This window comes from Pempheris klunzingeri, chromosome 7 (genome assembly GCF_042242105.1).
Source record: "Pempheris klunzingeri isolate RE-2024b chromosome 7, fPemKlu1.hap1, whole genome shotgun sequence".
Taxonomy (NCBI): domain Eukaryota; kingdom Metazoa; phylum Chordata; class Actinopteri; order Acropomatiformes; family Pempheridae; genus Pempheris; species Pempheris klunzingeri.
In genome coordinates this window covers 7,651,812-7,670,753 of record NC_092018.1, presented here as the reverse complement: position 1 = coordinate 7,670,753, position 18,942 = coordinate 7,651,812, and the positions used below count along the sequence as shown (strand labels likewise).

The 18,942-nt window shown below is 38.1% G+C and overlaps 1 protein-coding gene across 1 annotated transcript; it reads left to right on the top strand.

Annotated features, from left to right (window-relative positions):
- Positions 1-9,720: 9,720 nt before the first annotated feature.
- mier3b (mesoderm induction early response 1, family member 3 b) lies at positions 9,721-16,220 on the top strand. The gene is made up of 12 exons (XM_070834250.1): positions 9,721-9,748; positions 10,033-10,178; positions 10,666-10,788; positions 10,930-11,053; positions 11,867-11,940; positions 12,058-12,130; positions 12,266-12,414; positions 12,599-12,680; positions 14,793-14,887; positions 15,009-15,136; positions 15,271-15,425; positions 15,618-16,220. Exons 2-12 carry the CDS (start codon positions 10,080-10,082, stop codon positions 16,091-16,093), a joined length of 1,578 nt encoding a protein of 525 aa, XP_070690351.1. The 5' UTR covers positions 9,721-9,748; positions 10,033-10,079; the 3' UTR covers positions 16,094-16,220.
- The last annotated feature ends 2,722 nt before the right edge of the window (positions 16,221-18,942 follow it).

The window sequence follows — 18,942 nt, the reverse complement described above, 5'->3', positions numbered from 1 at the left end:
GGCAAGAACATCAAAAGTTACAGTCAGCCAGAACTAATTATTGGGCTAAAATTAGAGCCTAATGTTCTCTTTCACTGTTCAACTTGCATAACTCCATCCTAAATCTATTTCATGGTGTTTTTTTAACTGAAATTATAGAACATCACAGTGGTTTATATTATTATCTTATACCTCAGTGTGCTGATATTCTGACAATGAAATTTTTTGTTAAGCTTGCACATACTGCACAGTACAAACCTGAACAAGCTTTATGATTTTTATTTCATTCACTGTTATGGCAATAGGTTTATCCTGGTCATGACCATTAATTGCTGTGATACTGTATGCTTCTTTATCTAACCTCCAGTGTTCATTTTTGTGCTCTGATGAGCAATATCTGAAAAGAAACAGCATGTCCCGGACAGAAATTAGGGTTTGTAATGAGAGCACTCGGTGCATGAACACACATTGACTAAATAGAACTGCAAATTGATGAAAAAAATGTGAAGATTCTGGAAGCTAATATTTGTGTTTGCTGAAGCAATATGTACAAAAAACACCATGTCTCCCTCTTCAAAAGGGTAATTTTGTAAGAAAGAATGCAGGTAAGAAAATGTGAAAAGAGCATTCAGGCAAAAGGATCTGCACAGCTGGTCTCTGTGTCCTGCCCTTGACCTGCATCAGTCTCTTCAGCCTCATTATGCTTTGCATCATGCATACATACAGTCTGAGTACAGATGTCCAACAGGGTTGTTTTTTTTACTACACCCTCTTTCAGGGAAGAGAAACGTCACTCACTGCAGGTGCATCCAACAATCCTGCAAATGAAAATAAGCATCATATGACACACTCAAAGAATTAAAAGAAAATATTCAAATTGTGCTTCATTGATTGAAGATAGGAACCTGTAGAATTTGTTTACTGTCCACCTTCTCCTGAGGGAAATATCAAATGCAGGACACAGAGTTGGAAGGAACAAGAAAAACCTCATTGACTGGATTCTTAGGGAGTGAAGGTGCTGATGTTGGCACACAAAGGTAGAGGGGCAAAGGGAAGCTGGTGACTGGTGAAGCAGAGCAGAGATGTAAACATGATGAGATGTGTGTCTGACTGGATGGAGCTAGCTTGGAAGCTAGTAGATGGGTTGACAGGAAAACATGAAGGCATGCAGTGATCCTGTGGCTGTGTGAGGTTAGTTCAGTTAACAAAACAACACGAGAGACAAAGCTTTGATTGCACAATGCCGAGTTACAGTGGAGGCATGGCCATGAAACTTAAATGCTTCATTAACTTTGTCAGTCTGCCGTTTGGTCCTGGGTTGGAAGTGTGAAACAGCTTCCCAAAGCTGCTGGAAACAAACCTCATTTGAGGAGTCAGACTAAACCAAAACAGTATGCATTGCCAGCCAAAAAAAAAGCTGAAAAAGCAGAGCTGCAGGAACCAGTGATAACTTATCACTACTAGCTACCCCTTTCACATTACATAGTTATTTTTTCTCCTTTGTTATTACAAATATTGAATGGTGCAGCTTTGAATGTTAAGCTGTTAAAAGAAGGAGTGTATTAAGTTTGGTGTTACTCCTCTTCAACACTTTAAGTCTAGAGCCAGAATTTCAACCAAACAAGAAAGAAAATATCATTTACAAATAATTCTTTTTTAGAGGGTGAACCGTCATGGCTTTTAGATTTTAATAAATCCAGACATAGTGATATTGTGGGCTTTGTTGGTGGTTATCACAACAGTAATAATTAAGTAGGTCAGCAAAACTGTATAAGTCTTGTCTAATGTTCTATAGAAGATGACACTTAATTATTCAAATCATTTAACTTGTCAGAAAACAAGCAGTGTTCTTAAACAAGAGGCGATTGTCCAATTTTTGATATGCCTAACTTTTGTATGAACTCAGTATTGAAAATGTCTTCGTCTCTTTATCTTTAATTGTTTATGGAGCTAACGTGTAGGTGGCTAAGAGCGACAGCACTCTTTTGTAACCTGGCAACTGTCAAAATGTCTTTGTAGGAATAGGAGTTGGATGTGTGACATCTCAATTCATGTGCACAAGCCCTAGTGAGAATTTCCCAAGTTTTCAGCCTCTACATCTTCTGCTCTCATCACAAACTCTTATTGTGGTAGAATCTAAGGTTGCCATGGAGACCCACATGTCTCTCAGGAGGAGCCTCTAAACCATGACAACACAGCTGTATCCTCTATCCTTCACATTTGGTACGTTGCTCATCACTTTGCATATTCTTCACAATACTTGAATCAAAGGAGCTGTAGAGCAGAACATCCGGCCTAAACTGCTAAAGACCTTGCTGCCATGCTAAGTGGTTCTGAGAACTGCCAATGGTGTTAAGTAATTTTAGCGAAACAGCTACCTTCTCCCAATGTTTTCCTGTTAGTCTCTCATGTAGTTGAGCTTTGAAAAGGAGCATTACATACAAGAGAAGATACATCATATAGATCTATAACTAACATGTATGGGTCTTAACCTTTTCAAGGTTAAATAGTTCTTTAAACATATACATAAACTATAGCACTATAAAACTATACATACAGTACAAAGTTAGTTTGTGGGGAACAAATTCATGAGAATTGTATTTTCTGAGGATTGGAAATTCTTCAGAAACATCTTTTACGTGTTTGCTCTGTGTCATCTTCACAAATATGGGCATTTACACAGCTGCTGCTGAAAACAAGTCACTTGAAGAGGTAATCTCAAACAGAATATGTGAGTGCACAGCGTGACGCAAGTTACTGATATATACTAACACCTACACGAGTAGATGCTGTGTCTGACTACAGAGGAGAGAGGAAATTGCAGGCCCGACTCACTATTACTCCAGCTTGATTGCTGCTCCCTGTTCCAAGCATGCAAAAAATTATTGTAATGGATTGAACTGCCAAGTTTTTACTACTTGGCTAGTTACTTACTAGTTTTTACCAATACCGTGTGTGTTTTGATGCATCCTACTACAGTGTAGCAGGATGGAAACACGTTTATAAAAACGTTAGCATTCTTAGATCTATTTATCTATCTATCTGTCTATCTGTCTATCTGTCTATCTGTCTGTCTGTCTGTCACATGAAGTCAGACAGTGGCAGACGGACTCCTCTGTGCTGTGATGTAGAGCTCTGTATGTGGTTGGGGAGAAAAGGAGCTCCACTAATACTCAGGCTCTTGGTTATTGCATGTCCTCAAAGTTGCCAACACCAGCACCACATGAGGAGACATGAAAGTTTGTGTGCCAGCTCATAATGGCTGCATTAAGGTAATGGTAATGGGTGCTTTTTGGGCTGATGTAATAAACAACTTCTCAATCATGCTACACTCTGGGTTAGTGTACTTGATATTGAATAAAATGTCCTGACTTAAACAAATTTTCTGTGGTTGACTTAGTTAATGTGATTCGTAATCACACTGTTTCTGAACTCTTAGGGTTAATATTATAAGTTGTGTCCACACTCACAGTGCATTTTCAGTTTATGTACCATCCACTACTGATTACTGTGACCTGATTCTGTTCAGTAATAAAGGCCAAGGCCTGTAGCTGCTAGTCCAACTACATCCTGAATGTATAAAATTAAAGCATTTTAAAGATATTATTCCCAAGAATTAATAAGAATTCATGCCCCTTGTAACCCCTCTTTTAATTGGATGTGTACATTAAATCATAAAAAGAAAATGCACAAAAAAGAACAAATGAAAAGGGGCAACATTTCACAGCAACCACTTAACATTACATGACACAAACATGACACAAGCCACACAAGGCCGGCCTGTCTGGCTGTGAGACAAGCCCTCCATTCTGTAGCAGAATGCACACCACATAAAAATGACACACACACACACACACAATCACACATCAAGTGATGTTTTTGAAGGGCTTTGTGACAGTTATTTAATTATAATAAGTAAACTTTTTGGGGTAGCTTTTACAACTTGAGGGGTATGCTGAAATGTGCAATTCCTCCCAGTTTGGTACTCATGGTGTGTGATCTAGCTAGAGACATTTTAATTTCATTTCAACATAAATCATGTGAAGAGCCTGTGGGAAAACTCAAACCTCTCCTCTCCTGGGACTTCTGTATTGTCAAACTTACTGCTATTGTCTAACTATGTACTGAAACACATATTGTGGGAACCGATCTAAATGCCCCAAACAGATTAAATTCTCACAGATCACAGTTAAGTAAAGAACACTGCGTCCCAATTTGAGCAATGGTTTAGGTGATTAGCGAGGGCTAAAAGCCAATCAGAGTAAGAGGACAGTACTGATTCTGAGAAAATCATGATCACCAATCCATCTAGAGGTTTGCTGATGAGCCCTGAAGAACGATCAGGGTCACATACAGTATCGACAAAACCATCTCACATTTATGTAAGACAAATGTGAGATGGTGGGAAACTGGCCAGTCAAACAGCACATTTTAATGGCCTGATTTTTGGGGTGCATAACACATTTTTAAATGTGGTAGATGGGTTTAGTTGCAGCCTGAGCTTTTGAAGGTTGGGAGAGCTGTGAGTGTACAGGACAATGGCTGCTGAACATTTTTCTTTAATAAATATCTACAAATCTGGGAGAGACTGATGCATGTTATTATATTACAGCAGCAATTACACAATTTTATGCCTTAGAATAAAACACCCTAACCCTAACCCTAACACTGAAAGACCCAAAAGGAAAGCATAATGTTTGTGTCTGTGGGCTTCACGGTCCAAACCTGTTTTCTAACTGTAACACACTTTTATATGTTATGAGTAATTACGGCATGAATTCAATGTACAAATGGATCAAAATCTGCAACACAGTACATTTGCTATGTTATGAAATGCACCATAATACATGCTTTTCTCAGCTCTGACCATGATTAGGATTTCTACAGCTTATATTTATCAGTGCACATGTCTGAGTTAGATGTGAGAAGTGCGTGCAACAAAGAGCTAACTTTAAACATGCCATTACTTCCTTTCTTTCCTTTCAAACTGTTTAACTGTATTGTATTCTTTGCTAATGATGTGCTAATGATTTGATGATGTGGCTTAAAGCTTTATTGCAAAGATCTGCCATCCTTTTCCTTTCTTATAAAAGATTTTTAAATGCATTGTAATAACTTTCAAGCATTTACTGAAATTCACCACAGCAGCTTGTATTTGTTGTTCATCAACAATGTAAACCTAAAACTGGATTTATTCTCACAGGAAGGGATTAATTATCTTTTGAATTTCCTTCACAGCTGCCAATTGTTTACTTGCATCTTCAGCCCGTACATGTGGATGTGTGAAATCTATTTTGTGGGATGTCATGGAAATTTCAGAATTGTTTGCATTACTCATGGGTAAAATATAAACTTCGAACTGACTAAGTCCCTCGGAGAGGTTTGTTGACCTGCAGGACTTACTCCACAGCTGCTGAATGTGTAGTGAACCCAGTGTAAACACACACTTGTAAACACGCACAATTCAGTGTCACTGCACATGAGTTGTACACAAGTCACCCAAGAATATCAGCACAACCAGCAGCGTGTGTTCATACAGTCATTGTTGCAGCCTGACTGGAGGTGGTGTTTGGAGCACAGAGGAAAGTTAAAGCTGAGTCATTAGGAAACTACAGCTGTCACATATTGCCACCTGGTGGCTTGTATATTTAACATAGGAGCTGTCTCAAATTGTCTATGAAAGGTACACAGTGTATCATCTCACAATGCTGACTGGACTCCATAATAACACAGTATGCAGTAAGAAAACCAATAATACTAATCTTAATACCTTGGCAGCACGATCATTTGAAATAAATTCAATTGTTTGAGTTTGAGTGTCATATTCTCTAAATGCCCACTAAAGATCCGTGATTCAACATACCTGCTTCTTTGGTACATTTTGTACTAACATCCAGCCCACCAGTTTCTCATCGGACTAGACACCTGTCTTAAAAGTGTGCATGAGATTACTTCTCATTCTCATTACTTCAACCTTTGAATGCACAAAAGCAGTAAATACCGTTAGATAGAACAACTGTTTTCCAGCAAGGATATTTCTAGCAATGTGACTCATTCTCCATCTCCTTATATGTGCAAGCTTAAATCATGCTTTACTTACGTTCTGATACCATACCAAAATATCAACAATACCAAATGTTTTCAAGACTTACAGCTCATTCAGTAATATCCTTGAGTGACATAGTACACAAAATATCCTCAATAGATATGCAGCTGAAATGGCCTGAAGTATAATTCATAAATATGTGGAAGTTAGAGCATTACAATGGATTTCCAACCCCTCAGTCCTACAAAAGGCACATCAGCTGAGTGGGCAGCTGGAGAATCACACAACCAGTGTAGGTGTACTGCCAGTGTTAATGAGCCACATCCGTTTTACACTGTAACAATGGATTGTGACCCTTTGGCACCCTTCTCTCCGTAATCTACGTCAGAGGATAACTTGTTGACCTGACAGGTGAGGGCCCACGTCTTCCTGTCTACATTGTTTTGTAAAAGTAGCTTTAAATGGGCTTTCAAATGAATATGGTAATTATGAATTAGCTGCAGAGAAAAGCGGGACGAGAGCTGCCCTTATATTACACTAGTTGTAAATGCAAACACGGCAATCTGTGCACATGGAAACGTAAACAATAAATTGTACCACTATTATTATTTCTAAAAAGAAGCCGAAGAAGAATAAGAAGACTAGGAAAAAGAACAAATACTTGAGTTGCGGCAGCCTCTCAACAAGATGTTAAACGTGTATACAGTATATGCACGAAAGGTTGTTTAAGCTGATCTTGACAGACTTATCTCAGGTAAGAAGTTAGTAGATGTGTCCTGTAGAGGGATGTACTTTTGAACTGTCTGAACTCAGTGACTCATTTGTTTGCAGAGTCCTTCAAACGAAGCCCACACTACCCTTCCTACGCCTTACGGGGGATTGTGTTTTCCAAAGACAGAAGTGTTTACTCGCTGTGACAAGTTTGAAAAAATATATGATCTCAATGACAAATTAAATGGAACCCATATGTGAACAACAACAACCTGTGACTCTATGCTATAGTTTAACTGAAAAGTAACCGAGTTCAACACCCACCAATGAGTCAGCATGGCTTATTGTTGTATATTTATTCTCTGCATCACATGGTAAAGATGTGTTTATGCAAGAAGGGCCTCTAGAGTCAGTAGTACCACTTGCGATGCTTGTACGTGTATGTGTATGTTATTGTATGCATTGGCCTAGTTATTTTTGGATTTTGATTTATATGTGTGAAATAAACCTTCACCTGCATGTAACACATACAACTTTAATGACAGCACAAGTTCATAACAAATGTGATCTGTTGACACAGCAAAAACACATGAGTAACTCTCTGTTATGCTGCAGGAAGGACGCCCATGTCACGCTCCAGGATCTACTTGAGCCAGGAAGCAGTTTATCGCCAGCACCCTGTACACAAACATGTGCAGATCCCCAGACAGAAGCAGCTGGTTTAGATCTTGAACTACTAGCAACCTTTAAGTGTCCTCACCTTCAAGTGTCCACAATAGCTGAGAACTCTGTGGAACTATTTCAGGAGCCTGATATACACAGTTCACTTCAAATGAATATGGCCTACACAAAAAATTAAAAAACAGACAGTTGGTAACATTGATTATTTCCAGTATTTAGGAGTGTGAGAGTGAGGTCCACCTAATCTGCCCAAACAGTCAGTCTGCTTTTACAATATGATCAAATATGATGAGGCTTAACAGTCATTCAAAACAGCTAGGAGAGGAGGAAGAGGGAAAGATGGCATGGATCTCAGTGGTGTGGACAGAGTAGCCATACTTTTAAAGGGTAGCTTACTTTTGCCCTCTGCTGGCCTGTACAATAAAATATTTTTTTTATTAATCACTGAAAAAGTCTGAAGTCTGTAAATGATTGTTTTAGTAGTCAAAAGTAATTATTTTGGTATATCCAATATTTGCCTTAAAGGAATAGTTCAGGTTTCTTTTTGTACATGAAATGTTATGAATACTCAATCAAGCAGAAATGCTCTGCGGCATGACCTCAGACCTTGGTGCATTATAACACAAACTAACAGTTACTTCAATATTTGAATAACCATCACTGTTTTGATCTTTAGACCAACCACTGCCTACTAAGCTGTTGGTCTGAATAGATAGAAATACTGCTGCTACTTTAACATGAGAAAACTTTATACGCCATTAAGAAGAGCGATAGGCCGTATGCAGCTTCACATTTGTCAGAGATCTAAAGAAGAGACTAAGAAGCAAACTATTAAATGATCAAAAGAAAATGCAATTTGATAAATGAAACATCAATGAAAAGGAAACAGCTGATAGTTCTTGGTGACATTTTGACCCCACTATATAGACCAGGTGGTTTGCCCCCTCCATTCTTTAAAAAAAAAAAAAGACACTCCACTGTTAAATATTATGGTGTTAGTATTATAGTATACAGGTGATATTTGAAAAATGACAGCTCAATGAATGAAATGACACATTGCTAAAAATTATCTTGTTGAATGGTAAAACTTAAAGCCTCACTTGCTTCATTTGAGGGCATCATGACCATAGTTAAGTTCTTATAGTGACAAAAATGTGAATGGTGATAACACAGCTTTTAAAATAACAGAGGAGAGCAGGGAATCAGATGGGATTCTGGGAATATTCTGCCGTTGTGTGAGATATCAACATGTGAAAAGCCACGTTACTTATACATGTTGGATATATATGTTGGTGATTTGATGTCTACATTTGTGTTTCTTATATTTCCACCGTGTATAAATGATTACCGTTAGACCGACCAGTGGTTGGTTAGGACGGCGTCACGACAACAGCGGTCACCTGGACCTCTGATTGGCTCAGAGCGCTCATCCGGGTACTGCGCTAGATCGAGCCTATTAGCTAAAGGTACCAATATGGCGGAGGTAAGAGGGAAAACAGGGGAGAAGCAATCGATCTTAAATCGATATTTTTAAATTTTGTGTGTTGTATTTTTCATTTTTATGTTATCGATTGAAGAAACAGTCGTTTTTTCCAGCTGTATAGCGTGTTTCGTGTCATAATTGTCATTTTTATTCCTCTAAAATATGCTTTAATGTCCGGACTGATCCTTCACTACAAGGCCGCTGCGCCTTCGCTCTCTCAGCTGCTTTGGTGTAGCGGCTGTGTAAATTGATACGTAAATTTAACGTTAGCTTGTTGGTTAAATGAATTAACAGATTATATCGCGTTCGTTATGAATGGAAATTCATGTTTTGTTGTCAGGCTGAATTAGCGGAACCTATATCGTAAAGCTCATCCAACTCTGTCGATTGCAGTACCGCGCAAACGAAATTAGTGTTTACATGTTTCGATGCTTAACGTTAACATTAGGCTGTGGGGTTAGCTTGCTGGCTAGCTAACTGTTACTGGAGCCGACACTGCGTAAATCTTTCTGCCACCATTAATATATTCTTCTGTTTATTTGGATAGCCTCTTTAAAAAGGAATCATTTTAATTCCGGGGTTTGAAGCTATATTTTTCTTACAATCGGTGTGAAGCGTTCACCCGCGGCTAACCTATTTCAGGTAACGTGAGCGCTGTATGCAGTTAATATGCCCAACTATTTTCCACGGTCATACTACGGACCATTATAGGCATTTTCTTACTCTGCTTGACTGAATATTTGAGGATAAAACGCTAGCATAATAGTTGAGACCCTGTTTCAACAATTGCACTAATTTATCCTCTGCTTTAATTCTTTTGCAGGCTTCCGTAGGGAGTTCAAGTCCAGGTAAGAAAAACATTTCGGCCATAAATCTGATACATTTTACTATCTACAGTTTGTTTTACTTACTTAAATGTATCAATATTTTACTGATATAATTTTGCATTACTATATTTTATTGTATACTTGCATTTAGTGTCAGAAAATGGCTTTGAAAATGATAAAATGTGCCTTTTTGATTGTAAATACTAAATACATAGGGGTGAATCTTTTAATATTGTCAAAGGAACAGCAATTTATGTGACAAGACACATTTATGATTCTATTTTCTTTCTCTCTCTCGTACTCAGGTGGCTCTTTATCGTCAGAGGACCATGACTTTGATCCAACAGCAGAAATGTTAGTTCATGAGTACGATGATGAGAGGACCCTGGAGGAGGAAGAGTCTCTGGAGGGAGGGAGGAATTTCCGCTCTGAGATTGCAGATCTGGAAAAGGTAAACTAATAAATGTACAAAATTCCCTAAAACCATTCACCTATGAAAATGTAATTAATTGTGTCATTTATAAATAGTCAAATCTGGATTAATACATTTAAAAGTTTTGTATGTATTGTTAACATGGAAACTAGAGTACATAGGTGTAATGCAGTAGTGCTGCAAATACTGACACTGCTGTCACTGAGCAGGAAAATTTAGTACTGTGGAATTGCAGGCCTAACCTTTATGATTCCTAAAGGTTCATTTTTCTTTCAGCTATTTTATTTTGAACTCAGCGTTTGCAGTCAGTTTGTAAACTTAACATATGTTCATATCTCATATGAACCCAGGACAATGTCAACATACATATAAATCTTCAAGAGGAATTCATAATGCTTTTTAATCTGAATTTTGAATTGACATTTGGATAATGCAGGGAAAATGCATTGTAGCTTTACTTAACTAAAGTGCCAATTTTGTCTTCTTTTTTTTTTCCCTCTGCCAGGAGGGAAACATGCCTTTGGAGGAACTATTGGCCATCTATCGCTATGAAGCCTCGGCAGGCTCCAGTATAGACAGCTCCTCTGGAGACCTGACTGATGAGCTTCCTGACATGACCTTGGACAAGGTAAAGAACTGCTGTTATGTAGTCAATATATATTTATATTAGGAAAAATAATTAGAAGTAATGTGTTTTTTGTCATATATAGGTACTTATTGTTTTGATCGCTCTTCGTCTAGCCCACTAACTATTATTTATTTTCCATAGGAGGAAATAGCTAAAGACCTGTTGTCTGGGGACTATGAGGAGGAGACTCAGTCCTCAGCAGATGATCTGACTCCTTCTGTCACCTCCCATGAGGCTACCGATTTTTTTCCAAGAACACTTCGATGTAAGTGACAGGTTTGTCGTGTAATGCAATATTATGCCGTACAGTAATCTGGGAGTATTGCTAATACCGATTTTCATCACCTGCAGACCAAAGAAACAGTGTAAATGTGTAATAAGGAAAAAAATCAGATACAATAATATAGTCAATTTTATATTGAAGCAGATTAATCAATGAATCACATCTTGGTGAATGTGCGCATATTCAACTAAAGCTTTTAACCTTAGATTAACACCAATCTCTATAAATGACACAGATTCAACACTGAGGGAATAAGTTAGATATGAAAACACACAAACAAATTTTACTCTGCATATCCACTCCACTTCATTATGGGACAGTGTCTGACCTAAATGCACTGCTTGAGTATGGTGATTGCTGCATATAGTTTTAAGTTTAAGTGCTCTGAATGTGCAGCTGCCACATTACAAATAAACAGTTGGCACTGAGAGTGCATAGAGTATATTTTCTGTTAGCATTGGTCTCGTGCCTTATTTGCAACAGCGGTTTTATATACTTCATAGTGGGCAGAATGCAAATATCCATTTTGTGGGGACGCACACAGAGCCTGAAGCAGAAAGTCTGCATTAACAAAACCAGTGGATAACCACTGTCATGATGCCCATTATTTCTCATTGTCCTTTTGAGCGCAGTAGGGCTTGAACTCGGCTATTATTATTATTATTATTATTATTATTATTATTACATCAAAACTGACACCAGGTTTGGTAAATAAGCATAAGGCCATATCACCCAGGAGGTGCCATTGGAATTCAGTTCATGTCAAGTTATTAATTTGTTGTATTATTTTATCAGCCAATGCTATCTCTGATGGTGATAAAGAGTCAGAGTGTGATGAAGATGGCCCAAGCCCAGAGGACTCCAGAAAGGTAAATGACACATTTAATTTTGGAACACATAGGAGAGAGGTAAATAATATTTTCTCAGTGTTTTAAATGTAGTAAACGATGGTTCGATAAACATGCTTTGTGTTGTCTTTATCACAGGAAATAATGGTGGGAACACAGTACCAAGCAGAGGTTCCCTCATGCCTCTGTCACTACAAAGAAGGGGAGAAAGGTGACAGCTGCTTTGTTTTCATCATGTGGTGGACATGTTCCTTTAATGTGATTGCTTACAATATTTCTATCCATACAATGAAGACCACACACACACAAGATGACTAATCTTACTCTAATATACTTTGTTACACAGTTTATGAAGATGAAGACGAGTTATTATGGAGCCCAGGTACATTGCCTGAAAACAAGGTTAGGAGTTACCTGTCTGAGGCGTTGTCACGGACAACAGATGAAAAGACAGGATGTGACAAACCAGGGATGCATGTTCGAGACAATGAACAGGTCAGCCATGTCTTTCTTTATCAATCCTTTCATGTTGTAACACAATAATGAGCATGCTAGTAACAATGTATGTGAGCTTATGCAGCCTACATTATTATTTTACTTTGAATTTCTTCAGATTGTTTATTTCTAAGGTATATTTTGACAATATTCCCATGTTGGCCACGCCACTCTTTCCACATAGGCCTTGAATGAGCTTGTCAAGTGCAACTACAACACCCGCGAAGCACTAGAGAGACACTGCAACCGTGTAAAGTCCTCAAAAGGTAAGCAAAGGAAACGGGTTCTATATGTCTGCTGTAGGAAACTCATTTCTGACTTGAGGCAAATGTCACTGGTACATTGATGGCACTTAATATGTTGTGGGCTGCCAGCTTTGTCAAAACAAGTTCATGTTGCATCTGCAAAAGTTTGCATTCAAATTGCTAATTTTGCTCAATATAACATCTAGATTTGGCACAGTTCACATGTGAAAATGACCTAATAAGATTCTTGGGTATTGTAGATTTGTTGTGCAAGCTGAACTATAATCAGAATAAAGCCTTCTAGGAGTGCCTTGGAATTTATGTTTGTTAGCAAGTCATGCACATTGGCTGTAAGGTTTCTTGGGTACATTGAGATGGTCACTAGATTAAGTTAAAAGTTGTTTTTTTCCCCCAAAAAAATCAACAGTTCTGTTGGATTATGAATGTCCAAGGTAAACATTATCCACATCTATTAGTATTTAAGACTTTTTAGTTGCAAATGACCATTTTTACATCAATATGAAAATACCAGTGACTATATGAAGTCAATATAATCTCTGTTTCACAGTAACTTGTGATCGTCTGAGCTCATTCTCTAACTTTACTCATTCTTTGACATGTTTCACTTTGATGTGGTAAGAGGTTCCTCTGTTTCACCTCAGACGCTGACTGTACTCTGAGTGTTTCACGTTTTACTGCCAGGCTATTAGAGAATCACTGTTTTTCTTCAACATTTTCTTTAATCCTTGCTCGTCTTTTCACATCATGCAAATGTGCCATTGGTTATTGTAAAAGGGAAACATAAACTAAAGTATATCGTTTTTATTCATTCTATTGCTTATGTACATTTTATTTACTAATTTTCTGTGCAGTACAACAGTGATGCTGCTGAAATTAAAGTCAGAATGACTGAGACAGTCTAGAAGTGCACGATTCAACTCTTTCCCATCATCCAGTGTTAGAGGAAAAAACAGACAAAAAAAGCAATAAATTGTAATATTGAATCGCCATACATATCAAATCGGCACCTAATTTTCTAATGTTTGTCCATTAACTGCATCCAGGAAGGAGCTAAAGTGTAGAAACCACCCCTGAACACAATCCAACACAAAACAATCCGGTTCAACACCATAAAGTACAAAAATCGTTGCTTCAAAACTGAGTTTAATCAACACATAGCGTACATGAAGAAATTATAGGTTTCACAAGAATATTAACTTGTTTTTCGCCTTTGCAGCTAAACTTTTATCGCCGTGTGCTTGTCATTTCATGATTGAGGTTTGAACGTGATAAGGATTCAGATAACTTACACCCAGCTGTATTACATTTTGTATTAACCATAGATTGTGTAAAAGTTGATTTGTCTTTCAAATTATTAATCGGGGGCAACTCATAGCAAAACAAAGTCAGATTGTGTATTGTATTATATATTGACTATGAGAAAATTACCCTACTTCTCATTTGATTTATTTCCTCGATTAACACTTTCCCAAGGAGCTTATGGTCTCACACGATCACTGACCACTAGTTTCATGTCTACTTCAGCACAGCATGATGTTTATTTTGCAAATTACATTTCCATTTAGAGCAAAATAAACCAAATGACCATGTGACTAACCAATCAGAGGCAGGTCATGCTGAAACCTAACCTAACCAAGCAGATGTTACTTTACGGTGGCTACGGCCACCTCTTGCATACAGCCTATGCGCTTCATCAATTTGGGGTTGATATAAAATTCATTGTTGTGTTTGGAATTTGAAAGGTCGCTGTGTCCTCACAAAATGATTTTGACATTGAGGTTCAGGTGACTGTCGTTGCACCATGTGACTAAACGCTACGTCAGCCCTCTGTACTGCTGCAAAATTGGTCTCTAAATGAAGACATGAAGGCATGTTTCTCACTGGAAATTATTCACTGGAGTCATGCATTTCAATAATACAATGATCACTTTCATTTTTGCTAAAGACGACACTGTTTACACCCGTATTAAATTTCTTTAATGTCTTCACTACAAAAAGTGACCACCAACCAGTCAAGTTGCAGTTTACATCCATGACTTTTGTAGAGACATAGAACCGTGGTGCTTCATAGTGCACCAACAGTGTATTGATGTATTTCTGGTTTCATTTCAGAAAAATCGCCTCCATGGTCCGAAGAGGAATGCAAGAACTTTGAACACGCACTACAGATGTATGACAAGAATTTCCACCTCATACAGAAACACAAAGTAAGTCTTATTTCATGATTTGATGAGATTCCTTTGTGACACGTGTATGAAAAAGTACACATAATGCTGTGAAAGTTTGTCATCCCTTTTTAACAACTTTTTTTTTTGTTTTCTTCCACAGGTCACAACACGAACAGTAGCGGAGTGTGTGGCGTTTTACTACATGTGGAAAAAGTCGGAGCGCTTTGACTTCTTTGTACAGCAGAATCGGTTTGGGAAGAAAAAGTACAGCAGCTATCCTGGTGTAACGTAAGTGGCAGATTTTGTATCACCTGTTTGCATTCCTTTTGTGTTTCATGCAATGAGCTCTGAAAAAATGATTCAAGTGCTCATAATTTGGCAGAATTTTGGGCTTCTAATGACACGTGCATGTTTGTATCCAGTGACCTGATGGACAGGCTGGTGGATGAAGCGGAGGGACTGGCAGTGGACAGTTCTTCCTCTGTGTGTTCAGGAGCAGGCGGAGGAGGAAGGCTGGAGACCACCACGGACCAACAGCTCAGCCTACTCAACTCCATCACTGCCAGCGACCTCACAGGTCCGTAATGAGACTTCGTTCAGCAGTTATGGAAAAACTTGAGAATGAGAAATGCATCGTAACGTTAAAGAGAGACAAATTCTCCTCATTTGTTAATGTTATGCTGGTTTTCCCCCCTCAATCAACATGTTTTTTGAGTCTCTTATTGCTTTGAGTCATTCGATCTTAATTAAATGTCCTGTCTCCTTGCAGCTTTGAGTAACAGCGTAGCCACAGTGTGCAGCCCTGCAGAGGTTAGTTGCCTGGACTCCTACAGCTTTCCTCCACTGGAAACTCTTCATCGCGGGTCCCTGAACCACGAAGAATCCCTCGGGTTCCCTTCTAATGGTGCAGACTCTGACTGCCTCAACATGCTCGACGCCGGCTTCTACCACTCCGACCTGGGCCAGCTAGGAGGAGTGTGTGTTAACAAGGACTGCGAGCGGCCGTCCAAGAGACTCAAGATGGCCCTGCCTGACTCCTTTATCAATGACGTGTCTGTGGGTAACCTTGGAGTAGACTTCGAGGCGCGACGGACATCGACGCACCACCACCGAATCACCGGCGCCAAAATGGCCGTGTCTGTCACAGACTTTGGGAGCTTGGCTGGCAGCGGCGAGCCCAACGGGTTTCTAGGAGCACATGCACGGCACCACACACAGCACACTGCGGCACTTCAGTCAGAGTGATCTTCCTCGTCTCCTTCCGTTGTTCTTCCCTTTTGAAATCCCTTGTCCCTCTTGTACATAAGACTGACCTCACTGGAGTTTGTTTAAATTCTATTATATATATATATATATCTATATATAGATATATATATATCTATATATATCTATATATATAGCAGTATATACATTTTGTTTTCATTTTTGTGTAATATGACATCAGTGATGTCTATCATATAGAACTAAAATCTTGATTTCTCTCAAGAGTTTATATAGCCATTTATTTTATTTTTGTTTTGCGGTCTTGAGATGTGTAACGTCCATGTACAGTGGGGCCCAGAGGCTGCAGTAGAGGAGAGTTGTGTATCTTCCTCCCTCACATCTACACACAACATCTTCAGAGCTACATTATGTTATCCTGCCATTCTTTCCAGCTGCCAAAACTGGCTTAGTTTTCTGCCTCTGGTGTTGGTATTTAGTTGCTTGTCTTTGTTGTTTGAAGTGGTACTTGCTTTTTTTTTTTTTATTTGTTTTTTTTTTTTTTTAGTGTTTGGTTTACAGGTACTTCTTAGTAACCAGGCTGGTGCAATTGGTTTTATTTGCCCCAAAATAAACCTGCCTAGACATTGTATGAAGAGCAACACTAGCATGGAGATTAGCTTGGAGACCGGGAAGTGTCGTGGCTTCCGCTGCTAAGGCCTTCTAGTTTGGTTTTCGTTTCTTTTTCTTTTCTCCTGTGGAAGCTTCTCTGTAGTTTGTCCGCTTGTTTACTTTTTAAACTGTTCAAAGTTGCCAAACTGGAACACCTGAATGTTTGCAACACCTCATTTTTTTTAAAACCCAAATTATACTCCGTGGTTGATGGTCTTTACGGTTGGATTTTTTTTTTTTCCTTTTTAAAATCCTCCTTTTGTAGGAAGGCATCGGTCAGACAAGCAAACCATAACAGCAATATTGCAATGCAAAGATTGTTTGGGGTAATAGTGATTTAAACATAAACCTCATCAGGCACCGTAAAGTCTGTATTTATTGCATATACTTTAACCTTTTGTGAGATTATGTTTAATCCTTTAAGATCATGCTTTCACTCATGCTACTCACGTTTAGCTGTATATGTCCTGTAGGTGTAGTTCAAATAATGTTAGCATATGCTCCTAAATTAACGCCATTTTTAGACCACTTAGCAATCTTGGGTAAACCTGCTAGCAGTATTATCTCTTTATTTAAAGCCACTTTGATTTTGTATTCAACCTCTGCCTACCCTGTACTGCCTAGAGAATGCCTCGTATGATCTGGTCAACAATTTCTTGGAGTCGAGTAGCAGAAAAGGAGCCGTTTTCTCTTGACTGAAGTCCATAATTGTGAATTGTAAAATGTTTAGCTGGTCATCGTCAGTCGATTGGATGCAGTAGTAGTGTTTACTTAATTTATCTATGCATTGTGCTATGAATAATTAGTTTGTTTCAGGGGTACATCGTGTTTGTCATGTCTATAGAGCTAGTAAATCACCATTATGTGTCAACAGACAGGATTCATACCATCATTAAGGTTGATCGTGTACTTCAGTTTCCAAGCCCAGCATCAGAGAAGATATTCACTTCTGCGTTTCTTGTAAATAATTAGCAAATAGCCTTTAAAAAGTCTATTAACTGACCTCTTACACTTGTGAATCTGTGTTAATACAAAGGTTTTAATTTGATTCCTTGTCAAAAGGCAATAATTTGTAGATATGTACAGATATTTTTGGTTTTGCATTTTACCGGTTGACTTGGTGTTTGATTTTTTTTTTCTCGCTCTTTGGAAAGTCATGATACCCAGACCCCAGGACACAGCTGAAACCACGCATGCCAGCTGTGTCCATACCACTGAAAACGGCTTTACCTGAAGACGTATTGATATGACTCAGTGTTGCAAATTTGCATTCAAAACTTGCAGCCATGTGTAAAAGACGCTCACCTTTCTTTCCTCGAAAAAAAAAAAAATCTTTTTACATGTCGTCGTCTATATTTGTCTTGATGGTAAAGGGATGGCTGCTGCTCTAAGTATGTGGAGAGCTAGTTTCTCTTTTAATGCAATGTGCATAATGCAGTAGGTCCTCCAAGCTCTTCTAGCTTTAGCAGTGCAGTGATATTTATTTCACCTGTGGTTTGTACAAAGACTCAGAAAAACTGTCAGAATGTAAAGGCCATTCAGTAGTAGAAGTAGGTTTTTCACCACCCTGTGAACTCTCGAAAAATGTGATATTTTATTGATATCTCTGGTATGAGACTTGTGTGTGCAAGCAAGCACTAAACAAATTTATTTTATATTTTGTATTGTGTTTTGAAGTTTAAAAAGGAAAAAAAAAAAATAGCAGTTGTGGTATTGAAAAAGAAAACTCGAGTCCTTTGACAAAACAAAAACACCTTTGTGAATAAAAACCTACAAAACTTAAAAATGTATATCCAGAAATATAGACAATCAAAAACTTCACTAAGAGAAATGTTCAAGAAGCTATCTTTATTGTTTATAAGAATTGTACATAAACATTGAGTTTTTTTTTTTTCTTTTGTTAAACATTATTTTGTATTTTCTGTTGTACTTTAATACCTTGTGTACAGATCCAGAAATAAAGCTCTGGAAAAGGTTCAGACATGATTGCATGTTTCTTATCGCCATACAGAAGATAATCTTACTGATTCATGTGGAAAGATTGTGGTTTTAGTACTGAGTGTTAACATATTGTTAAATACCAGTAGACTGAAACCTTTGACACGACTGATCATATTTAATTTAAATGGGAGAATTAAATTAGACCAAAAAATTTAATGTCCCATTTGAAGAATTTCAGATTAATGCATTGTGGTAAAATGATTAATAGGCCTGTCACGCTA